Source organism: Ranitomeya variabilis, chromosome 4 (genome assembly GCF_051348905.1).
Source record: "Ranitomeya variabilis isolate aRanVar5 chromosome 4, aRanVar5.hap1, whole genome shotgun sequence".
Lineage (NCBI taxonomy): Eukaryota > Metazoa > Chordata > Amphibia > Anura > Dendrobatidae > Ranitomeya > Ranitomeya variabilis.
In genome coordinates, this window is record NC_135235.1 from 646489908 (window position 1) to 646515983 (window position 26076).

General features: G+C 43.8%; 1 protein-coding gene across 2 annotated transcripts in view; it reads right to left on the bottom strand.

Moving 5' to 3' along the window:
* Positions 1 to 2421: 2421 nt before the first annotated feature.
* Positions 2422 to 26076, bottom strand: part of LOC143767347 (uncharacterized) — a 294161-nt gene continuing 270506 nt past the window's right edge. For both annotated transcript variants that reach the window (XM_077255595.1, XM_077255597.1), the window contains one exon: positions 2422 to 4485. In XM_077255595.1, coding sequence (XP_077111710.1) covers positions 2945 to 4485 — 1541 coding nt within the window. In that variant the 3' untranslated portion in view covers positions 2422 to 2944. The remainder of the gene's footprint in view (positions 4486 to 26076) is intronic.

Consider the following 26076-nt stretch of genomic DNA (forward strand, 5'->3'; position numbering starts at 1 on the left):
AAAACAGGATTAAAAAACCTTAAATGCAGTCAGACATGTTCCTGAACACACTTCTGGACTTTATAAAATGTCGCCATGTAAATATTTGGAAAATTATCCCCTTGTAATTATGGGCACATGAAAAACGGACATGGGCCCATTACTGATGACCAATGGACAAGCATCCTTGAAGTGGTCAGATCTCTATACAGTACCTGAGGGAAAGTAGCAGTCTGTCACAATTATATTATCCATAGGAGATATATGGCACCTATTTCTCCACGAAGTTGGAATACGTACGGAGGTCAAAGGTCCGAAGTGCTTAACGGGAGTTGCTGATCTTATACACATGCTCCGGGATTATAAATACTTGTTAAGAGTAAAGTTTCTACAATTGTGTAATCATAATTGATAGGTTTTTGGTTGGACACACCAAGGTATTTTTTATTGGGGGAATGTAGAATAAATTACACTTGACACACATGGTAAAACTGCGGTAGGGTATTTATTGTTTTTTGCACATAGATTGATAACATTTATATGGATTCAGATTAACTCTCCTAAAAAAACGTGATAAAGTCATTGCTACAAGACTGTATGAGAAAGGGATTTATTCTAAAAGAAAGGCTAGAGGTAAAAATGAGAGAATCCGGGTCCCGTGGCTGAATACTTCGGGCCTGGATTCCAGCATATTGGTACGAGACGGGGTCTTTGTCCCTGGAGCTTCTCTACTCAGTATAATGAGACTCACTGATCTTGTTGACATACAGAGCGTTTTAGTAAGATAGAAACTGCCTAAATACGAGAACCTGGTCTGATCTATATATCATTGTATAAAGAACTATGGAGATGGCGCTATTCTTCTGTATAAAATACAGCTCTGGCAAAAATTAAGAGACCACTGCAAAAATTTTCAGTTTGTCTGATTTTTCTCTTTATAGATATATTTTTGAGTAAAATGTAAATTGTTCTTTTATTCTATAAACTACTGACAACATGTCTCCAAAGTTCCAAGCAATACATTTTGTATTTATTTTCTGAAAATGAGAAATGGTCAAAATAAAAAAATGCATTGCTTGCAGTCCTCAAATAATGCAAAAAAACAAAAAAAACAAGTTCATAATCATTTAGAAACAACAATACTAATGTTTTAACTCCGGAAGAGTTCAGAAATCAATATTTTGTGGAATAACCATGATTTTAAATCACAGCTTTCATGCGTCTTGGCATGCTTTCCACCTATCTTTCACACTGCTTTTAGGCAACCATATGCCACTCCTGGTACAAAAATGTAAGCAGTTCCTCTTTGTTTAATGGCTTGTGACTATCCATCTTCCTCTTGATTACATTCCAGACGTTTTCAACGGGGTTCAGGTCTGGAGATTGGGCTGGCCATGACAGGGATTTGATGTGGTGGTCCTTCATCCACATCAACTCCTCAGAGTTGGGGAACATTGCCTGACCAGAAGGAATCAACTGTTTATCCAGTTTTTCACCCACTGTGAAATTTGGTGGAGGATCGGTGATGATCTGGGGATGCTTCAGCAAGGCTGGAAACGGGCAGGTTGATCTTTGCAAAGGACGTATGAATCAAGCCGCATACAAGGTTATCCTGGAAAAACAGTTGATTCCTTCTGGTCAAGCAATGTTCCCCAACTCTGAAGACTGTTTTTTTTCCAGCAGGACAATGCGCCATGCCAGACAGCTAGGTCAATCAAGGTGTGGATGAAGGACTACCACATCAAATCCCTGTCATAGCCAGCCCAATCTCCAGACCTGAACCCCATTGAAAACCTCTGGAATGTAATCAAGAGGAAGATGGATAGTCACAAGCCATCAAACAAAGAAGAACTGCTTACATTTTTGTACCAGGAGTGGCATAAGGTCATCTAAAAGAAGTGTGAAAGACTGGTGGAAGGCATACCAAGACGCATAAAAGCTGTGATTAAAAGTCATGGTTATTCCACAAAATATTGATTTCTGATCTCTTCCTGAGTTAAAACATTAGTATTGCTGTTTCTAAATGATTATGAACTTGTTTTTTTGCAATATTTGAGGTCTGCAAGCAATGCATTTTTTTGTTATTTTGACCATTTCTCATTTTCAGAAAATAAATACAAAATTTATTGCTTGGAACTTCGGAGACATGTTGTCAGTAGTTTATAGAATAAAAGAAGAATTTACATTTTACTCAAAAATAAACCTATAAAGAGAAGAATCAGACAAACTGAACATTTTGCAGTGGTCTCTTAATTTTTGTCAGAGCTGTATGTGATGTTCCTGTAGCCCTAATATTTCTGCACATGAGGTCTCTGAATAGATAATCTTACCCCAGCATTACAAATTTAGATAAGGGAGGTGGGGAGAGGGAGACATTTTATTTTAATTGGAATGGATAATCACAGATGTTCCAACAGACAAGGAATAGATCGTACATGTGAATGGTGATTTACAATATGAACAGGTTTATTATTGCAGTATAGAAAAGTTAAAGACTTTGTTCACACATGGAGATTGTGGATTGAAAGAGACTGATGAATAGCAGATCAATGAGATTGGGAGTTAGAGACAACAGGGAGGAGAATATATTGGGTATTTTTGAGAAGGTTTAAGGGAAGGTGTTGAAATACTCCTGTATATATAGTGAATATATAAATGTTACTGAAATATTCAAGGGAATATTGCATAGAATTTTAATTTTAGATAATAGATGTATATTAATAACTTCAAATGTAAGCTCTAACTTATTTTCTCGTTTACTTATTTGTTGCTACTTTGACTCTCTGTTATGTGTTTTCTTGCACAGTTTGTCAAAATATATAGTTTATACCTATGTGAATTTTAATTTCTGGTCAACAAATATGATTTTCAAGTAAAACATTTCCCACCTTCTAGGTATAATAATGGCTTCTCACTTTGTGAGATATTTGATGTTTAATAAGATTCCTTTTGTTGGTAAAAATTGTTAGAATGAAAATGGCTTCTCCCCCGTGTGATTTCTCTGATGTTTAGCAAGACTTTTTTTATCTGCAAAACATTTCCCACATTCAAAACATGAAAATGGCTTCTCTCCTGTGTGAGTTCTCTGATGTCTAACAAGATGTGAGCTATCTGCAAAACATTTCCCACAATCTGAACATGAAAATGGCTTCTCTCCTGTGTGAATTCTCTGATGTGTAACAAAATTTGATTTCCGTGCAAAACATTTCCCACATTCTGTACATGAAAATGGCTTCTCTCCTGTGTGAATTCTCTTATGTGTAATAAAATATGATTTATGTACAAAGCATTTACCACATTCCGGACATGAAAATGGCTTCTCACCTGTGTGAGTTCTCTGATGTGTAACAAGATGTGATTTATGTACAAAACATTTCCCACATTCTGTACATGAAAATGGCTTCTCTCCTGTGTGAATTCTCTTATGTGTAATAAAATATGATTTATGTACAAAGCATTTACCACATTCCGGACATGAAAATGGCTTCTCACCTGTGTGAGTTCTCTGATGTGCAACAAGATATGATTTATGTACAAAACATTTCCCACATTCTGAACATGAAAATGGCTTCTCTTCTGTGTGAGTTCTCTGATGTTTAACAAGATTTGATTTATTTGCAAAACATTTCCCACATTCTAAACATGAAAACGGTGTCTCCCCTGTGTGAATTCTCTGATGTCTAACAAGATATGATTTATCCGCAAAACATTTCCCACATTCTGAACATGAAAATGGCTTCTCACCTCTGTGAGATCTCTGATGTGCAATAATATGTGACTTCTCTGCAAAACATTTACCACATTCTGAACATGAATATGGCTTCTCCCCTGTGTGAGTTCTCTGATGTTTAATAAGACATGATATATCTGCAAAACATTTACCACATTCTGAACATGAATGTGGTTTCTCCCCTGTGTGAGTTCTCTGATGTGTAACAAGATATGATTTATCTGCAAAACATTTCCCACATTCTGAACATGAAAATGGCTTCTCCCCTGTGTGAGTTCTCTGATGTCTAACAAGACATGATTTAGCTGCAAAACATTTCCCACATTCTGAACATGAAAATGGCTTCTCCCCTGTGTGAGTTCTCTGATGTTTATTAAGTGATCTCTTGTTAAATAGTTTTCCACATTCTGAACATGAATACAGCTTCTCTATTGCTTGAGTTTTCTTATGCTTAACAAGTTTTTTCTTACTTGTAAAACATTTCTCAGAGGAGAAAAAATGTTTTTCTTCCATGTGAATTTTTGGATGTGTAACAAAAGATGTTCTGAGTGAAAAACTTTTTTCACATTCAACACTTGATAATGGCTTGTTGGCTGTAAGAGCAGTTACATTTTTAACAACTCTTTTGTGACTTTTATTTTTCTTAACAGTTTGTGAAAAATCGAAAGAAAGGACCTGTTTGGCATTGATGTCATTTATATCTTGAATGAAATCAAGTTCATCTGACTTAAAAACTGAAGATGTTACTTGTCCCTCTGATCTCTTGGTGAGGTTACCTGCCAAGAATAAAAATTATTTATGAATAAATTATTTGAATTATTTTTATAAGATTTCTAAAATACCCATGGAAATTGCAAGTTATGTAGCAAAATCAAATTATTTACTAAGACTAAAACAGTTAGCAATTAAACAGTAAAGTGCCACAGAATATCAATATAGAGGAAAGAAAAGCCATAGCTAACAAAATTATCATCATCATCAAACAAACAGACAAAGGAGGAGCTGTAGTCATCATGAACATGTCAGATTACATCCAGAAAGACTCATCAAGAAGAAATATTTAGTGGAAATCCTCTGTGCTACTGGATGATTGAAGAGACATCAGTCCATGAATGATTTATTAATAAATTGTGGTTTTATTCTACTTGTTTCAAAGTTACAATAATTCCTTCCTCAGGAAACAGAAGGACCACATGTACATATCAGATACAATTGTGGATTTCGTATAAGTGCACTTCTTGAATTTTGGTGACAAACAGATGCCACCTGATAGTTCAGGTTGTGTCATAGTTCAATGCAAGCGTATCTGATCTTACGATGAATAAATAAAAACAGACATACAATATGTTGCATACGTTTGTTAACCCCTTCCCGACCTTTGACGCCATGTAGGCGTCAGGAAAGTCGGTGCTAATCCGACCTGTGACGCCTATGTGGCGTCATGGAATGATCGCGTCCCTGCAGATCGGGTGAAAGGGTTAACTCCAATTTCACCCTATCTGCAGGGACAGGGGGAGTGCTACTTCAGCCCGGGGGGGGGGGGGGGGGGGTGGCTACGATCGCTCTGATTGGCTGTTTCACTTTCAACAGCCAATCAGAGCGATTTGTAATATTGTAATATTTCACCTATGAAAATGGTGAAATATTACAATCCAGCCATGGCCGATGCTGCAATATCACCGGCCATGGCTGGAAAACCTAATCTGCTCCCCCTCCCCCCCCCCACACAGCCACCGATCGCCTCCCCAGTCCAGTCCTCCTTTCTGCCCCGTACTGTGGTCCGCTCCCCTCCGTCCTCCTGTCCGCTCCCCCAGTGCTTCGATCCACCCCCCCCCCCCCGTGCTCCGATCCCCCCGTGCTCCGATCTCCCCCCTCTCATACTTACCAAGCCTCTGCCGGCTGGCAGATTCGTTCCAGGTACATTTTGATCACTGTGATAAAACCTATCACAGTGATCAAAATAAAAAAAAATTGTAAATGACCCCCCCTTTATCACCCCCATAGGTAGGGACAATAATAAAACTAAAGAAAATATATATTTTTTTTTCTTCCCCCACTAGGGTTAGGGCTAGGGTTAGAATTAAGGTTAGAACTAGAGTTAGTCTAATCTAACCCTATGTGCATACATGGTGCGGATTTGGCTGTGGATTCGTAGCAGTTTTCCATCAGGTTTACAGTACCATGTAAACCTACTGAAAACCAAATCCGCTGTGCCCATGGTGCAGAAAATACCGCGCGGAAACGCTGTGTTGTGTTTTCCGCAGCATGTCAATTCTTTGTGCAGATTCCGTTTTACACCTGCTCCTCAATAGGAATCCACAGGTGAAATCCGTACAAAAAACACTGGAAATCCGCGGTAAACGCGCAGGTAAAACGCAGTGCCTTTTACCTGCGGATTTTTCAAAAATGGTGCGGAAAAATCTCACACGAATCCGCAATGTGGGCACATAGCCTTAGGGTTAGGGTTGGAATTAGGGTTAAGATTAGGCTTGTGGTTAGGGTTATGGTTAGGGGTGTGTTGGGGTTAAAGTTGTGGTTAGGGTTGGGATTAGGGGTGTGTTGGGTTAGGGTTGTGGTTAGGGGTGTGTTGGGGTTAGGGTTATATCTAGAGTTGGGATTAGGGTTTGGAGTGTGTTGGGGTTAGTGTTGGAGTTACAATTGAGGGGTTTCCACTGTTTAGGCACATCAGGGGTCTCCAAACGCAACATGGCGCCACCATTGATTCCAGCCAATCTTGCGTTCAAAAAGTCAAATGGTGCTCCCTCCCTTCCAAGCCCCAACGTGTGCCCAAACAGTGGTTTACCCACACATATGGGGTACCAGCATACTCCGGACAAACTGGGAAACAATTATTGGGGTCCAATTTCTCCTGTTACCTTTGCGAAAATAAAAAATTGCTTGCTAAAACATAATTTTAGAGGAATTAAAAATTATTTTTTATTTTCACGGCTCTGCGTTATAAACTTCTGTGAAGCACTTGGGGGTTCAAAGTGCTCACCACACATCTAGATAAGTTCCTTGGGGGGGTCTAGTTTCCAAAATGGGGTCACTTGTGGGGGGTTTCTACTCTTTAGGCACATCAGGGGCTCTGCAAATGCAACGTGACACCCGCAGACCATTCCATCAAAATCTGCATTTCAAAACGTCACTGCTTCCCTTCCGAGCCCTGATGTGTGCCCAAACAGTGGTTTACCCCCACATATGGGGTACCAGCATACTCAGGACAAACTGGGCAACAATTATTGGGGTCCAATTTCTCCTGTTACCTTTGCAAAAATAAAAAATTGCTTGCTAAAACATAATTTTAGAGGAATTAAAAATTATTTTTTATTTTCACGGCTCTGCATTATAAACTTCTGTGAAGCACTTGGGGGTTCAAAGTGCTCACCACACATCTAGATAAGTTCATTGTGGGGTCTAGTTTCCAAAATGGGGTCACTTGTGGGGGGTTTTTCTACTGTTTAGGCACATCAGGGGCTCTGCAAACGTAACATGATGCCGGCAGACCATTCCATCAAAGTCTGCATTCCAAAACGTCACTACTTCCCTTCCGAGCCCTGGCATGTGCCCAAACAGTGGTTTACCCCCACATATGGGGTATCAGCGTACTCAGGAGAAACTGGACAACAACTTTTGGGGTCCAATTTCTCCTGTTACCCTTGGGAAAATAAAAGATTGTGGGCTAAAAAATCATTTTTGAGAAAAGAAAAATTATTTTTTTTATTTTCATGGCTCTGCGTTATAAACTTCTGTGAAGCACTTGGGGGTACTAAGTGCTCACCACTAGGGTTGAGCGAAACGGGTCGTTCATTTTCAAAAGTCGCCGACTTTTGGCAAAGTCGGCGTCTCATGAAACCGAGCCGATCCCAGCGTTGCATGCGGTACGCGACTTTCGCGCCAAAGTCGCGTTTCAATGACGTGAAAAGCGCCATTTCTCAGCCAATGAAGGAGAACGCAGAGTGTGGGCAGCGTGATGACATAGGTCCTGGTCCCCACCATCTTAGAGAAGGGCATTGCAGTGATTGGCTTGCTGTCTGCGGCGTCACAGGGGCTATAAAGGGGCGTTCCCGTCGACCGCCATCTCACTGCTGCTGATGTGAGCTTAGGCTACGTTCACACTAGCGTTGTGCGCCGCTGCGTCGGCGACGCAACGCACAACGCACGCAAAAACGCGTCAAAACGCACGCAAAAACGCTGCGTTTTGTGACGCATGCGTCGGTTTTTGCCGAAAATCGGACGCAAGAAAAATGCAACTTGCTGCGTTTTCTTGGTCCGACGCTTGCGGCAAAAAAGACGCATGTGTCGCACAACGCAACACAAAAAAACGCATGCGTCCCCCATGTTAAGTATAGGGGCGCATGACGCATGCGTCGCCGCTGCGTCGCCGACGCAAACCCGACGCAAATTAGCTTAACGCTAATGTGAACGTAGCCTTAGGGAGAGGTTGCTGCCGCTTCGTCAGAAGCAGGGATAGCGTTAGGCAGGGTCCACTAACCACCAAACCGCTTGTGCTGTAGCGATTTCCACTGTCCAACACCACCTTCGGTGTGCAGGGTCAGTGGAAGCTACATTTTTTTTTTTCTCTCAGCGCTGTAGCTCATTGGGCTGCCCTAGAAGGCTCCCTGATAGCTGCATTGCTGTGTGTACGCCACTGTGCAAACCAACTGCTTTTTTCAAAGCACAAATCCTCTTGTTCCTTCCTTTCTGCACAGCTATCATTTTTTTTTGTCCACACTTTTTATTTAATTTGTGCATCAGTCCACTCCTTATTGCTGCCTGTCATACCTGGCTGAGATTACTGCAGGGAGATAGTTATTGTAGGACAGTCCCTGTTTTTTTTTTTTGTGGGAGATTAAGATTGGCATTTCTGCTAGAGTGCCATCCCTGTGTGTGCCATCTCTCACTCAGTGGGCCATAGAAAGCCTATTTATTTTTTTGCTTGATTTGGGTTCTAAAATCTACCTGAAAAAAAATCACTACATCAATCAGTGGGAGATTAATATTGCCCTTTCTGCTTGTGTGCCACTCCTGACTCCTGTGTGTGCCATCTCTCACTCAGTGGGCCATAGAAAGCCTATTTATTTTTTTGCTTGATTTGGGTTCTAAAATCTACCTGAAAAAAAATCACTACGTCAATCAGTGGGAGAAAAATATTGGCCTCAGGGCTTGTGTGCCACTCCTGACTCCTGTGTGTGCCATCTCTCACTCAGTGGGCCATAGAAAGCCTATTAATTTTTTTGCTTGATTTGGGTTCTAAAATCTACCTGAAAAAAAATCACTACATCAATCAGTGGGAGATTAATATTGCCCTTTCTGCTTGTGTGCCACTCCTGACTCCTGTGTGTGCCATCTCTCACTCAGTGGGCCATAGAAAGCCTATTTATTTTTTTGCTTGATTTGGGTTCTAAAATCTACCTGAAAAAAAATCACTACATCAATCAGTGGGAGATTAATATTGCCCTTTCTGCTTGTGTGCCACTCCTGACTCCTGTGTGTGCCATCTATCACTCAGTGGGCCATAGAAAGCCTATTTATTTTTTTGCTTGATTTGGGTTCTAAAATCTACCTGAAAAAAAATCACTACGTCAATCAGTGGGAGAAAAATATTGGCCTCAGGGCTTGTGTGCCACTCCTGACTCCTGTGTGTGCCATCTCTCACTCAGTGGGCCATAGAAAGCCTATTAATTTTTTTGCTTGATTTGGGTTCTAAAATCTACCTGAAAAAAAATCACTACATCAATCAGTGGGAGATTAATATTGCCCTTTCTGCTTGTGTGCCACTCCTGACTCCTGTGTGTGCCATCTCTCACTCAGTGGGCCATAGAAAGCCTATTTATTTTTTTGCTTGATTTGGGTTCTAAAATCTACCTGAAAAAAAATCACTACATCAATCAGTGGGAGATTAATATTGCCCTTTCTGCTTGTGTGCCACTCCTGACTCCTGTGTGTGCCATCTCTCACTCAGTGGGCAATAGAAAGCCTTTTTTTTATTATTTGGTTTCTAAATTGTCCCTGAAAAAATCATTTTATCTTATTTGGTTTCTAAAGTCTCCCTGAAAAAAATAAATAAATAAAACAGTGGGAGATTAATATTGCCCTTTCTGCTTTTGTGCCAGTCTTGACTCCTGGGTGTGCCATCTCTCTCTCGCAAATTGTGGGCCATAGAAAGCCTATTTATTTTTTTGCTTGATTTGGGTTCTAAAATCTACCTGAAAAAAAATCACTACATCAATCAGTGGGAGATTAATATTGCCCTTTCTGCTTGTGTGCCACTCCTGACTCCTGTGTGTGCCATCTCTCACTCAGTGGGCCATAGAAAGCCTATTTATTTTTTTGCTTGATTTGGGTTCTAAAATCTACCTGAAAAAAAATCACTACATCAATCAGTGGGAGATTAATATTGCCCTTTCTGCTTGAGTGACAGTCCTGCGTGTGTGGCATCTCTGTGATTTGGTGCCACAGAAAACAGAGTGTGTAACATTGTGCCTGATTTTCCTTGTGGTCTCACCAACCTGTTAAGGGATATTGAAATCATACTGAAGTTATAGCTCACCGTGTAAGTTGTTTGACATCAACAAATAAAGTTACTTTGGTTACGTTTTTAAAACAATGAGGAAGTCTGGTGCAAGAGGTCGTGGCCGTGGGCGTTCATTGTCAGCTGATAATGATGGTAGTGGTAGTGGAGCATCAGGTGGTCGTGGGGATAAAAATATTCCACCTAAGTCTGGAGCTGTGGAGCCAGTTTCGTCGTCTGGCTACACAAGGCCTCGAACGCTCTCTTTTCTGGGAGTAGGAAAACCGCTTTTAAAGCCGGAGCAGCAACAGCAAGTTTTGGCTTACATTGCAGACTCAGCCTCTAGCTCTTTTGCCTCCTCTTCTGAAACTGGTAAATGTAAAAGCAGCGCGTCGCTTGTGGATGTTCACGGTCAGGGACAAGTCGCTTCCTTGTCCTCTTCAGCAAAAACTACAACAAGAGAGTAGGATGCAGCAGGCGACACAACGGGTTACTCCATGGAGCTCTTTACACATACCGTCCCTGGCTTAGAAAGTGAAACACTTAACAGGCCATGCCCATTACAAGTAGATTCTGACATGGAGTGCACTGATGCACAGCCACAGCCAGAGTACTATGCTGCTCCTTTGACTCAGACCACAACATTGCCCTCTCAGGGTACTGATCCACAATCAGACCCTGATGAGACTATGTTGCCCCGCCACGAACGCTGTACCACCGACCGACACAGTGACACAGACGAAGTTGCACACGAGCTCGAAGAGGAGGTAATAGATGACCCAGTTGTTGACCCCGATTGGCAGCCATTGGGGGAACAGGGTGTAGGCGGCAGTAGTTCAGAAGCGGAGGTGGAGGAGGGGCCGCAGCAGGCATCAACATCGCAACAGGTTCCATCTGCCGGGCCCGTATCTGGCCCAAAACGCGTGTCAAAGCCAAAACCTGTTGGAGGACAGCATGGCCATCCGGTTAAAGCTCAGTCTGCAATCCCTGAAAAGGGATCCGATGCTAGGAAGAGTGCAGTCTGGCATTTTTTTAAACAACATCCAATTGATCAGCGCAAAGTCATCTGTCAAAAATGTTCAACTAGCTTAAGCAGAGGTCAGAATCTGATAAGTCTCAATACTAGTTGCATGCATAGACACTTAACCACCATGCATTTTCAAGCCTGGACTAACTACCAAACGTCCCTTAAGGTTGTAGCACCCTCGGCCAATGAAGCTAGTCAGCAACGCAACATCCCTTCCGTCACTGTAAGGCCACCATTTTCCGCACCACCGGCAGTATCTGTGCAGGTTTCTTTGCCAGCCAAAAGCAGTCAGGGTCAGGGAATCACCAGTTTTGTAGGAGGAAATATTGCATCTAGGGCACCGGCGGAAACAATACCGTCTCCAACCGTCTCTCAGTCTGCCATGTCCACCGGCACACCCGAAAGTTCCACGATCTCCAGCTCTCCAGTCCAGCTCACACTGCATGAGACTCTGGTTAGAAAAAGGAAGTACTTATCCTCGCATCCGCATACACAGGGTTTTAACGCCCACATAGCTAGACTAATCTCGTTAGAGATGATGCCCTACCGGTTAGTTGAAAGCGAAGCTTTCAAAGCCCTGATGGAGTACGCTGAACCACGATACGAGCTACCCAGTCGACACTTTTTTTCCAGAAAAGCCATCCCAGCCCTGCACCAGCATGTTAAACAGCGCATCGTCCATGCACTCAGGCAATCTGTGAGTACAAAGGTGCACCTGACTACAGATGCATGGACCAGTAGGCATGGCCAGGGACGTTATGTGTCCATCACGGCACACTGGGTGAATGTGGTGGATGCAGGGTCCACAGGGGACATCAATTTCGGGACAGTTGTCCCTAGCCCACGGTCTAGGAAACAGTTGGCTGTAGGCGTTTGCACCCCCTCCTCCTCGTCCTCCTGCAGAAGCTACAGCTCTTCCACAGACCGCAGTCGGCCAACCACTCCATCGGCAGATGACACTGTTGCACACCAGTTGTCCCATTATGGGCCAGCTACTGGCAAGCGTCAGCAGGCTGTATTGGCTATGAAGTGTTTGGGCGACAACAGACACACCGCGGAAGTTCTGTCCGAGTTCTTGCAACAAGAAACGCAGTCGTGGCTGGGCACAGTAGATCTTGAGGCAGGCAAGGTAGTGAGTGATAACGGAAGGAATTTCATGGCTGCCATCTCCCTTTCCCAACTGAAACACATTCCTTGCCTGGCTCACACCTTAAACCTGGTGGTGCAGTGCTTATTGAAAACTTATCCTGGGTTCTCCGACCTGCTCCTCAAAGTGCGTGGACTTTGCTCACATATCCGACGTTCGCCTGTACACTCCAGCCGTATGCAGACCTATCAGCGGTCTTTAAACCTTCCCCAGCATCGCCTAATCATAGACGTTGCAACAAGGTGGAACTCAACACTGCACATGCTTCAGAGACTGTGCCAACAGAGGCGGGCTGTTATGTTTTTGTGGGAGGATACACATACACGGGCCGGCAGTAGGATGGCAGACATGGAGTTGTCAGGTGTGCAGTGGTCGAAGATACAAGACATGTGTCAAGTCCTTCAGTGTTTTGAGGAATGCACACGGTGTGGTTAGTGCAGACAACGCCATAATAAGCATGAGCATCCCCCTAATGTGTCTGCTGATGCAAAGTTTGACGCACATAAAGGATCAGGCGTCTGCACCAGAGGAAGAGGAAAGCCTTGATGACAGTCAGCCATTGTCTGGTCAGGGCAGTGTACAGGACGAGGTAGCGGGCGAAGAGGAGGTGGAGGACGAGGAGGATGATGGGGATGAGTATATTTTTAATGCGGAAGCTTTCCCGGGGGCACTGGAAATTGGTTGCGTGGCAAGGCTGGGTTCTGGTTTTTTGAGGGACACAAGTGACGTAGATTTGCCTGAAACTGCCCCTCAACCAATCACAACCGGAGATTTGACAACTGTAACTTCTAATAGAAGGGTGTCACTACTAGGCCTGCCTGGATGCTGTGCATCTCCATTGTGTGAACAGCGCCGCATACAAGTCTTTTATGTGCAGCAATGTGCCAAGCAGCCACCCCCTCCATTAATTTGGTAGGTTGTGAGTGGCTGCTTCATCGGTTATGCTGCACCTGTGTTTTTTCTACCATATGGGTTCACTGCATCCTGAGAGTGCATTTGTTTGGTGGCCTAGGCAGGTAAGCATCTCTGCCTTGTTTTGCTGTATTTTCTATTTTTGGAGGATCTTTGAATCCTCTTTTTGTGCTTTTGCTGTTTAGAGTTAGGACTCATGAGCGTGGGGACCCTTGACGCGGGTCATGAGCTTCCATATTTTGGCCAAAATATTAACTAATACCTCACATAGAATTTTTTTTTTTGTGTGTTTTTTTGCACTTTTTTTCCAGGGTGCAGTTGGGCCCATTTTTGTCTTGTAAACTGTGGTGTCTGTTCACATGGGGTGCATTTGGATAGCGCTGGGCAGGCCCGCCTGATCTAATAGAAGGGTGTCACTACTAGGCCTGCCTGGATGCTGTGCATCTCCATTGTGTGAACAGCGCCGCATACAAGTCTTTTATGTGCAGAAATGTGCCAAGCAGCCACCCCCTCCATTAATTTGGTAGGTTGTGAGTGGCTGCTTCATCGGTTATGCTGCACCTGTGTTTTTTCTACCATATGGGTTCACTGCATCCTGAGAGTGCATTTGTTTGGTGGCCTAGGCAGGTAAGCATCTCTGCCTTGTTTTGCTGTATTTTCAACTGTAACTTTGGCCCACATGGCGGATTATGCCTTACGTATCCTAAAAAGGGACACACGCATTACGAAAATGATGAACGATGACGATTACTGGTTGGCCTGCCTCCTTGATCCACGCTATAAAGGCAAATTGCAAAATATTATGCCACATGAGAACTTGGAACTAATATTAGCAACCAAACAATCAACTCTTGTTGACCGTTTGCTTCAGGCATTCCCAGCACACAGCGCACGTGATCGTTCTCACACGAGCTCCAGGGGGCAGCAGACTAGGAGTGTTAGGGGTGCACACATCAGAAGTGGCGTTGGACAGAGGGGTTTTCTGACCAGGTTGTGGAGTGATTTTGCTATGACCGCAGACAGGACAGGTACTGCTGCATTAATTGAAAGTGACAGGAGACAACATTTGTCCAGTATGGTTACTAACTATTTTTCATCCCTTATCGATGTTCTCCCTCAACCGTCATTCCCATTTTATTACTGGGCCTCAAAATTAGACACCTGGCCAGAATTGGCAGAATATGCATTGCAGGAGCTTGCTTGCCCGGCAGCAAGTGTCCTATCAGAAAGAGTATTCAGTGCTGCAGGTTCAATATTAACCGAAAAAAGGACTCGTCTGGCTACCCAAAATGTTGATGATCTAACATTCATTAAAATGAACCACAACTGGATTTCGAAATCTTTTGCCCCACCTTGCCCGGCCGACACCTAGCTTTCCTATGAAAAGCTCTTGCCTGTGGACTACTGTGAATTACTTTTCTAATGTCTAATTTGCTGCAGCTGATTGTCCAGCCTACGACATGTTTACACCTCCCTAAATGGCCAAACTCCCCACACGGGGCCGTGGTATCGCGACTTGGCGCAAGCACCCGTGAGACTGCTGTTTGTCTGAAGAGGTGGGTGTGCTCGCTTTTGGTCGACGGCATTGCTACTGGGTCCCTCATAGTACAATAAAGTGTCTCTGGCGGTGGTGGTGCGCACCCAACGTCAGACACACTGTTGTAACATGAGGGGCCCTGGGCCTGTACCGCCGGCCACAAGAGAGTTCACCCACCCCCAGGTCAAACATTGCTCTACCACTTCCACAGTTATCTCTCACACTTCCACCAATGTTTAGTCTATGCGCTGACATCCTTCCATTCCTGCCACTGACAATACCATTGTGTTGACATGTATGATGGTACTTAACATAGTCAGGGGCAGTGTCCTCTATTTACCACAGTAAATACTTTGCGCTAAATTAGTAGGTCTGAAACAACGCAGAGGATCCCACTCCTGAACCTAATGATTGCACCCTTTAGTGTTTTTGTTTTGTTTTAATGCGAGACATTCACATTTATTTGTTGTTTTTTGACTACTAACTGGCAGACACTCATTACAATCGGCCTCCGTTGACCAGACCACTGCTGCCCGTGTACCCCTTGAACCAATTATAAAGTGCCTACAGCCAGCCCATTTTATTATGTTAGGCCTTCGAAGCCTGTCTGCGGTCCCGCCTTCCACTAGGCCTCCACTGACCAGACCACTGCTACCCGTGTACCCCTGGAACCAATTATAACGTGCCTACAGCCAGCCCATTTTATTATGTTAGGCCTTCGAAGCCTGTCTGCGGTCCCTCCTTCCACTAGGCCTCCACTGACCAGACCACTGCTGCCCGTGTACCCCTGGAACCAATTATAAAGTGCCTACAGCCAGCCCATTTTATCATGTTAGGCCTTCGAAGCCTGTCTGCGGTCCCTCCTTCCACTAGGCCTCCACTGACCAGACCACTGCTGCCCGTGTACCCCTGGAACCAATTATAAAGTGCCTACAGCCAGCCCATTTTATTATGTTAGGCCTTCGAAGCCTGTCTGCGGTCCCTCCTTCTACTAGGCCTCCACTGACCAGACCACTGCTGCCCGTGTACCCTTGGAACCTATTTTACAGTGCCTACAGCCAGCCCATTTTATCATGTTAGGCCTTCGAAGCCTGTCTGCGGCCCCTCCTTCCACTAGGCCTCCACTGACCAGACCACTGCTGCCCGTGTACCCTTGGAAGCTATTTTACAGTGCCTACAGCCAGCCCATTTTATCATGTTAGGCCTTCGAAGCCTGTCTGCGGTCCCTCCTTCCACTAGGCCTCCACTGACCAGACCACTGCTGCCCGTGTACCCCTGGAACCAAATTATAAAGTGCCTACAGCCAGCCCATTTTATTATGTTAGGCCTTCGAAGCCTGTCTGCGGTCCCTCCTTCCACTAGGCCTCCACTGACCAGACCACTGCTGCCCGTGTACCCCTGGAACCTATTTTACAGTGCATAGAGCCTATTTTTTTATTTTATTTAATATTAATAAAGCCATGATGGACTACGCTGTACCACGCTATGAGCTACCCAGTTGACAATTCTTTTGCGAGAAAAGCCATCCCACCCCTCCACCAGCATGTTAAAGACCGCATTGTCCATGCATTCTGTCAATCTGTGAGTCCAAAGGTACACCTGACAACAGACACATGGACCTGTAGGCATGGCCATGGAAGGTTACGTGTCCTTTGTGGCGCAATGGGTTAATGTATTGGATGCATGGTCCACACAGGAGACAGCCTGCTAAGTCTGTCTGCAGTCCCTAATTCAAGTTGTCCTCAACTGAACAAAGCTGAGCTTCTACCTTCTGGCTCTCATTAAGGTTTTCTTTTTAAAAAAAATTGGTGTTTAGGGCCTACTAACGGTGTCTGCCCCTGCCTGGTGTTTGTCCTCAACTGAATACAGCTGAGCTTCTACCTTCTGGCTCTCATTAATCTTTTTTTTTTTTTTTTTTTAAATTGGTGTTTAGGGCCTACTAACGGTGTCTGCCCCTCCCTGGTGTTGCCCTCAACTGAATACGGCTGAGCTTCAACCTTCTGGCTCTCATTAAGTGCTGTTTTAAAAAAAAAAAAAAATGGTGTTTAGGGCCTACTAACGGTGTCTGCCCCTCCCTGGTGTTGCCCTCAACTGAATAAAGCTGAGCTTCAACCTTCTGGCTCTCATTAAGTGCTGTTTTTAAAAATTGGTGGTTAGGGCCTACTAACGGTGTCTGCCCCTCCCTGGTGTTGTCCTCAACTGAATACAGCTCAGCTTCAACCTTCTGGCTTTCGGCCTATAGTATCAGATATTACACTGCATTTGGCCTACTAACGGTGTCTGCCCCTCCCTGGTGTTGTCCTCAACTGAATACAGCTGATCTTCAACCTTCTGGCTCTCATTAAGTGCTGTGTTTTTAAAAATTGGTGGTTAGGGCCTACTAACGGTGTCTGCCCCTCCCTGGTGTTGTCCTCAACTGAATACAGCTCAGCTTCAACCTTCTGGCTTTCGGCCTATAGTATCAGATATTACACTGCATTTGGCCTACTAACGGTGTCTGCCCCTCCCTGGTGTTGTCCTCAACTGAATACAGCTGATCTTCAACCTTCTGGCTCTCATTAAGTGCTGTGTTTTTAAAAATTGGTGGTTAGGGCCTACTAACGGTGTCTGCCCCTCCCTGGTGTTGTCCTCAACTGAATACAGCTGAGCTTCAACCTTCTGACTCTCATTAAGTGCTGTTTTTAAATTAAAAAAATGGTGTTTAGGGCCTACTAACGGTGCCTGCCCCTCCCTGGTGTTGCCCACAACTGAATACAGCTAAGCTTCAACCTTCTGGCTCTCATTAAGTGCTGTGTTTTTAAAAATTGGTGGTTAGGGCCTACTAACGGTGTCTGCCCCTCCCTGGTGTTGTCCTCAACTGAATACAGCTCAGCTTCAACCTTCTGGCTCTCATTAAGTGCTGTTTTAAAAACAAAAAAATGGTGTTTAGGGCCTACTAACGGTGTCTGCCCCTCCCTGGTGTTGCCCTCAACTGAATACAGCTGAGCTTCAACCTTCTGGCTCTCATTAAGTGCTGTTTTTAAAAATTGGTGGTTAGGGCCTACTAACGGTGTCTGCCCCTCCCTGGTGTTGTCCTCAACTGAATACAGCTCAGCTTCAACCTTCTGGCTTTCGGCCTATAGTATCAGATATTACACTGCATTTGGCCTACTAACGGTGTCTGCCCCTCCCTGGTGTTGTCCTCAACTGAATACAGCTGATCTTCAACCTTCTGGCTCTCATTAAGTGCTGTGTTTTTAAAAATTGGTGGTTAGGGCCTACTAACGGTGTCTGCCCCTCCCTGGTGTTGTCCTCAACTGAATACAGCTGAGCTTCAATCTTCTGGCTCTCATTAAGTGCTGTTTTTAAATAAAAAAAAAATGGTGTTTAGGGCCTACTAACGGTGTCTGCCCCTCCCTGGTGTTGCCCTCAACTGAATACAGCTGAGCTTCAACCTTCTGGCTCTCATTAAGTGCTGTTTTAAAAACAAAAAAATGGTGTTTAGGGCCTACTAACGGTGTCTGCCCCTCCCTGGTGTTGCCCTCAACTGAATACAGCTGAGCTTCTACCTTCTGGCTTTCGGCCTATAGTATCAGATATTAAACTGCATTTGGCCTACTAGTGTGGTTGGGCCCTTAGTGTCTGCTGCTCTTGGGTTTGCTACTCCACTGAACAAAGCAATGTCGCCAGTTTAGTCCTGTTACCAATTTTGAACTGCATTTAGCCTACTTTATTCTTTGGCCCTATATCGGTTTCCTCCTCATCCTGCCCATTGCCCAGCCACTGCTAGATGAGTCTGCTGGTACATTGACCTAGACCACTACATTCCCCTTGCACTCTACACAGCCAGAATCTGACCCTGCTGAAAGTAAGGTTCCCCTTCCCGCATGTTATACCACCTTACACAGGGACAAAGAGGAAGGTGCAGATGAAAGTGCAGGTTCCTTCATCAGGTGGGGGGCATACTCGTTGGCGACGTCACTGGCACAGGGCCCCTCAGAGTACGCAAAAGTGTCGCTGCTGGTGGGAGGCGCCCCCGCCATGCAAACACACCGCCGTACTTTGAGGGGCCCTGTGCCAGTGCCAATGCGAACGAGTGGGCCCCCCCTGCTTGCTCAGGATCACAGCACTTGCAACGTTGAAATACTTACCTCTCCCTGCTCCACCGCCGTGACGTAGTCCGCGTTTCCTGGGCCCACGAAAAACTTGAGCCAGCCCTACTCCCCCCACAACTTTTGCCAAATGACCCCAAATTTCCTATGCCCAACTATTATTATAAAGTTAATTAAGATTGACAAGCTTCAGAAACAAGAATGGATGTTTTTGGCATTAAAATGGGCACTGTAGGTGTTTTCCTGGCCTGCACTCACTGCCGACTATGCTTCCCCATTGACTTGCATTGGGTTTCGTGTTTCGGTCGATCCCCGACTTTTAGCGATAATCGGCCGACTGCACTCGACTCGACTCTGGACAACGTCGGGTTTCACAAAACCCGACTCGATCTTAAAAAAATGAAAGTCGCTCAACCCTACTCACCACACATCTAGATTAGTTCCTTGGGAGGTCTAGTTTCCAAAATGGGGTCACTTATAGGGGAGCTCCAATGTTTAGGCACACAGGGGCTCTCCAAACGCGACATGGTGTCCGCTAACGATTGGAGCTAATTTTCCATTCAAAAAGTCAAATGGCGCTCCTTCCCTTCCGAGCCCTGCCGTGCGCCCAAACAGTGGTTTACACCCACATATGAGGTATCAGCGTACTCAGGACAAATTGGACAACAACGTTCGTGGTCCAGTTTCTCCTTTTACCCTTGGGAAAATAAAAAAATTGTTGCTAAAATATCATTTTTGTGACTAAAATGTTAAATGTTCATTTTTTCCTTCCATGTTGCTTCTGCTGCTGTGAAACACCTGAAGGGTTAATAAACTTCTTGAATGTGGTTTTGAGCACCTTGAGGGGTGCAGTTTTTAGAATGGTGTCACTTTTGGGTATTTTCAGCCATATAGAACCCTCAAACTGACTTCAAATGTGAGGTGGTCCCTAAAAAAATGGTTTTGTAAATTTTGTTGTAAAAATGAGAAATCACTGGTCAAATTTTAACCCTTATAACTTCCTAGCAAAAAAAAAAATTTGTTTCCAAAATTGTGCTGATGTAAAGTAGACATGTGGGAAATGTTATTTATTAACTATTTTGTGTCACATAACTCTCTGGTTTAACAGAATAAAAATTAAAAATGTGAAAATTGCGAAATTTTCGCCAAATTTCCGTTTTTTTTTTCACAAATAAACTCAGAAATTATCGACCTAAATTTACCACTAACATGAAGCCCAATATGTCACAAAAAAACATTCACAGAACCGCTAGGATCCGTTGAAGCGTTCCTGAGTTATTACCTCATAAAGGGACACTGGTCAGAATTGCAAAAAACGGCAAGGTCATTAAGGCCAAAATAGGCTGGGTCATGAAAGGGGTAAAATGGTCCAAAAGGGATTAAAAGATAAAAAAGGTAAAATACATTGGAATTTTGTTCTGGTGTAGAACCCTTGTTACATTAGTTAAAAAAAGAATGCACATTCAATGTCGTGCTGCTCTACATTGCCCGCTATTCTGTCTGATGCTGGATGATTAGTATAGGGGAGAACTCATTTAGATCAGAGACAAGTTTCTAGTTTACGTTCTAATAAATTACTGATGTCTAAAACTTAAACTCAGGTGGTATCTTTTTACCTAAATTCAAAAAGTGCACCTACAAGAAATCCACCACTGCATCTTCTATGTACATGTGGTCCTTCTTTTTCCTGAGGAAGAAGTTCTTGTAACTTCAAAATGCATAGAATAAAGCCACAATTTATTAATAAGCCACACATGGACTGATGTCTCTTCAATCATCCAGCAGCACAGAGGATTTCCACTAAATATTTCTTTGTGATGAGAGTCTTCTAGGTTACACTGTAACCCGTGGATCTGCAGCAGCTGAAAACTACTACAAGCGCAAAAGAAATCTAATCAGGTTAGCACAATCTAACGCCTATACCCCTACTTTATATGGTTAAAACCTTATTTTCCACCATCTTCTCTCTCCCCAGCATTTTTACATCCAGGAAGCACACAGACAACTCTTGGATAGAAAAAACTCCACTCCACTTCAGGAAGATCCAACCAAAAAAAGTACACAGAGGAACTAACGCATATCATAAATTGGTTTGATTTTACTTCATCCTCATTACTGGAACTAATACCCGACAATCCCCAAACAGGTACCTTCTTCTACATGTTGCATAAAATACATAAAGAAGGTAATCCTGGGAGGCCAATTATCTCTGATATTGGGACATTAACTGAGAATATCTCAGGATGGGTAGAGAACATTCTAAAACCCTTAGTGAGGTGCACACCCAGTTATATGCAGGACACCACGGATATTCTCTGCAAATTGTCAGCGCTGGGCCCACTTCCTGAGGACACAATACTAGCCATCATGGATGTAGAGACTAGCCATCATGGATGTAGAGTCTCTGTATTCCAACATTCCTCATGAGGATGGGGTTGCGCCATGCAAATAGTTACTTAAAAAAAAAAAAACAATCTAGCCACAGAACAAACACTGCAATTTATCAGGTTTTTGCTCCATCACAACTATTTTTCCTTTGGGAATAATTTATACCAACAGTATATGGGCAGCGACATGGGAAGCAAAATGCCCCCACAAACTAAGAGGAGGAGATTTTGCTCTATTAAACCTCCGGCATACTTCTGCTACATTGATGATCTGCTAATAATCTGGACAGGCTCAAAAGATGATCTGCTTACCATCCACAATAACTTCAACAAGTTCCACCCAACCATCAAGCTCACCCTCAGCTTCTCAAAGTCTCAAATATACTTTCTGAACACAACCATATACATCAAGGACAGCAGGGTACAAACATTAATTTACCATAAGCCCATAGGACGTCCGGCGTATCTTAGATGGAACAGCTTTCATCCAAGACACACAAAAAAATCCATCATCTACAGTCAACCTCTGAGGCACAAGTGCTCCTCACTACATTAGAATATCATCAAAAAGTTAAAGGGAACCTGTCAGATTTTGCCGCTATAAGATGCGGCCACTGCCCTTCAGGGCTTCTCTACAGCATTGTATAATGCTGTAAATAAGCCCCCGGTCTGACCTGCAAGTGAAGAAAAATAAGTTATATTATACTCACCCGGGAGGGCGGTCCGATGGGTGTCGCAGGTCCGGGTCTGGCGCCTCTCATCTTCTTGCGACACCGCCCTCCTGCTTCTTCATCGTTCCCCGACATCGCGCTCCTGCGCAGGCATACTTCTCTGCCCTGTTGAGGGCAGAGTAAAGGACTGCATTGCGGAGGCGCTGGGAAAGGTCAGAGAGACCCAGCAACTGCGCACTGCAGTACTTTACTCTGCCCTTCACAGGGCAGATAAGTACACCTGCGCGGGAGCACAATGCCATGAAGCGATGAAGAAGCAGGAGGGCGGCGATCATAAGAAGATGGGAGGCACCGGACCCGGACCTGCGACACCCATCGGACCAGACCGCCCCCGGGTGAGTAAAATAAAACTTATTTTTCTTATCTTGCAGGTCAGACCGGGGCTTATCTACAGCATTATAGAATGCTGTAGATAAGCCCTGAAAGGCAGTGGCCACATCTTATAGTGGCAAAATCTGCTGACAGGTTCCCTTTAATTTATTTCAGTTCTTCAATACAAAAAGTGAAACTCATATATTATATAGAGTCATTACAGAGTGATCTATTTCAAGTGTTTATTTCTGTTAATGTTGATGATTATGGCTTACAGCCAATGAAAACCCAAAAGTCATTATCTCAGTAATTTAGAATAATTAACCAAGAACACATGTAAAGACTTCCTAAGCGTTTAAAAAGGTCCCTTAGTCTGTTTCAGTAGGCTCCACAATCATGGGGAAGACTGCTGACTTGAAAGAGGTCCAGAAGGCAGTAATTGACACACTCCACAAGGAGGGTAAGCCACAAAAGGTCTTTGCTAAAGAAGCTGGCTGTTCATAGAGTTCGGTATCAAGCATATTAATGGAAACTTGTGTGGAAGGAAAAAGTGTGGTAGAAAAAGGTGCACAAACAAACGAGATAACCACAGCCTTGAAAGGATTGTTAAGAAAACGCCCTTCAAATATTTGGGGGAGATTCACAAGGAGTGAACTGCTGCTGGAGTCAGTGGTTCAAGAGCCACCACACACGGACCATCCAGGATATGGACTACAAGTGTCGCATTCCTTCTGTCAAGCCACTCATGACCAATAGACAACGCCAGAAGTGTCTTACCTGGGTCAAGGAGAAAAAAAACTGGATTGTTGCTCAGTTGTGAAAGAGTAAAGTCGTTTTTGCATTTCATTTGGAAATTAAGGTCTTAGAGTGTGGAGGAAGATGGAGAGGCACACAATCCAAGCTGCTTGAGGTCTAGTGTGAAGTTTCCACAATCAGTGATGGTTTGGGGAGCCATGTCATCTGCTGGTGTAGGTCCACTGTGTTTTATCAAGACCAAAATCTGCGCAGCCGTCTACCAGGAAATTTTAGAGCACTTTGTGCTTCCCTCTACTGATAAGGTTTTTGGAGATGGAAATTTCATTCTCCGGCAGGACTTGGCACCTGTCCACACTGCCAAAAGTACCAATACCTGGTTTAAAAACAACAGTATCACTGTGCTTGATTGGTCAGCAAACTCACCTGACCTTAACCCCATAGAAAATCTACGGGGTATTGTCAAAAGGAAGATGAGAGACCCCAGACCCAACAATGCAGACGAGCTGAAGGCTGCTATCAAAGCAACCTGGGCTTCCATAATACCTCAGCAGTGCCACAGGCTGATTGCCTCCATACTACGCCACATTGATGCAGTAATTGATGCAAAATGAGCCCCGACCAAGTATTGAGTGCATTTACTAACCATGCATTTCAGTAGGCCAACATTTTGGATTTTTAAAATCATTTTTCAAGCTGGTGTTATAAAGTATTCTATTTTACTGAGATAATGACTTTTGGTTTTCACTGGCTGTAAGCCATAATCATCTACATTAACAGAAATAAACACTTAAAATAGATCACTCTGTTTGTAATGACGATATAATATATGAGTTTCACTTTTTGTAATTGAAGAACTGAAATAAATTAACTTTTTGGTGATATTCTAATTTAGTAAGGAGTACTTGTATTCGAATCTATTCAGACAGTAAATACAGAAAACTACAACAAGGATACTACCCAATGGTAATAGATGACCAGATCCACAGAGCTAAATTATGCGAAGAAGCAGCCTCCTGGATTACAAACAGAGAGGACAACAACAGGATGCCTCTTGTGATCACATACAACACCCAAATGAGCATCCTAAGGAAAATAGGTGCTGATCTCCAACTCATATTCCACAGAGACCACAAAGGAAAATAAATATTCTCAGAACTACCTCTTCTCTCATACAAACAGCCCCCTAACTTAAGGAATCTCCTTGTCAAAAATGTCCTCTCATCACCATCAGTGATGGCCAAATTCCTATGTAACAATAAAAAGAAAAAATCACTCAGCCAATCCAGATCTTCCTCTCTGAAGAGATAATTTACATATTTCCCAGAGGACCATTGCGGCTTTAAGTCTCCTCATCTCTACATGATTAACATGTCATTCTCCACAAGGAGAAACGATACTTCTTGGATCCCGGTCAGACGCCTCTCACTCAGCCAAACTAGATCTCCACTTTGCACTGACGAGGGGCAGTGTTGTGAACTATACTTTTTTGGCTCCCTCTTGTGGTCACTAGTGGTATGACACTGGGATTGTCTTTCCCCAGCTTGGTACCCACCTGGTTCGTTAGGCCAGGGGTGTTGCTATTTAAACTTCCTGGATTCTCAGTCTGGTGCCTGGCATCATTGTAATCAGTTCATTTCTGTTTGCTCCTGTCTGCTGGTCCTGGTTCTTTGCAAGATAAGCTAAGTCCTGCTTCCTTATTTTTGGTTATTTGCATTGTTCTTATTTTTGTCCAGCTTGTACAAAATTTGATTCCTGATATTGCTGGAAGCTCTAGGGGGCTGATATTCTCCCCCCACGCCGTTAGTCGGTTTGGGGGTTCTTGAATATTCAGCGTGGATATTTTGATAGGGTTTTTTGCTGACCGTATAAGTCATCTTCCTATATTCTGCTATTAGTCAGTGGACCTCTCTTTGCTAAAACCTAGTTCATTCTTACGTTTGTCTTTTCTTCTTACCTCACCGTTATTATTTGTTGGGGGCTTGTATCCAACTTTGGGGTCTTTTCTCTGGAGGCAAGAAAGGTCTTATTTTCCCTTATAGGGTTAGTTAGTTCTCCGGCTGGCGCGAGATGTGTAGAATCAACGTAGGTACGTTCCCCGGCTACTGTTAGTTGTTGTGCTAGGATCAGGTATACGGTCAGCCTAGTTACCACTTCCCTATGAGCTGGTTTTTTGTGTTTGCAGACTTTGTTGTAACCTCTGAGACCCTCTGCCATTGGGGTCATAACAGGGCAGTACTCCGAAACACAGTGTCTGTAAATTGAGATTCTGGTTTGGCTTTTATCCTAAGTCATGTGACAAGGCTCGTTAAAGGGTCGACATTGACTGTTAGGATTGCTACTTCCAATAGGTAGCACTAGAGTTTAGTCCTCTTCCTCTCTGAAGAGACAATTTGAATAAAAAATGCAAAACTTGTACCCACTGTGATAGAGTCACTGGTAAAGTGATGGAGCGGATATACGTGTCACTGCGCATGATGGCATCTGTGAAGTGAAACCAGAATAGTTTCCTCCAGAACACTGCATGTTGGGATGGTTTATATAAAGTTATATAATGGTCTGGTTTTAGTGGAACTCCATAGAGAGGGTGGGAGGAGGTTCACGGTTCTCCCCTTGCAGTATCTTTACAGGACTTGTGTGATGTCAGGATCATGTGATCAATCACATGATGAAGGAGTCAAAAGGTCTGAGCTTAAATAGCTGACTGCCAGAGCTTCCAGTGATCAGTGGTTCCTGGAAAGATAGGACTCCGGGAAGTTGTGTGCTCTATCTGAACCTGGACATTGTAGCCTGTAAGCGGGCTGATCCCACTAGGAAAAAGGACTATGCCTTTGTTTCTTTGTTTTGCTGCTGGAGGGCTGTGTTTACTTTCCCAGCTTGGTTTATGTTGCTACAATAAACCAAGCCTTTTCTTAAAGAGACAGTGTTCCAGTTATACCTCTGTGTCCAGCTGAGT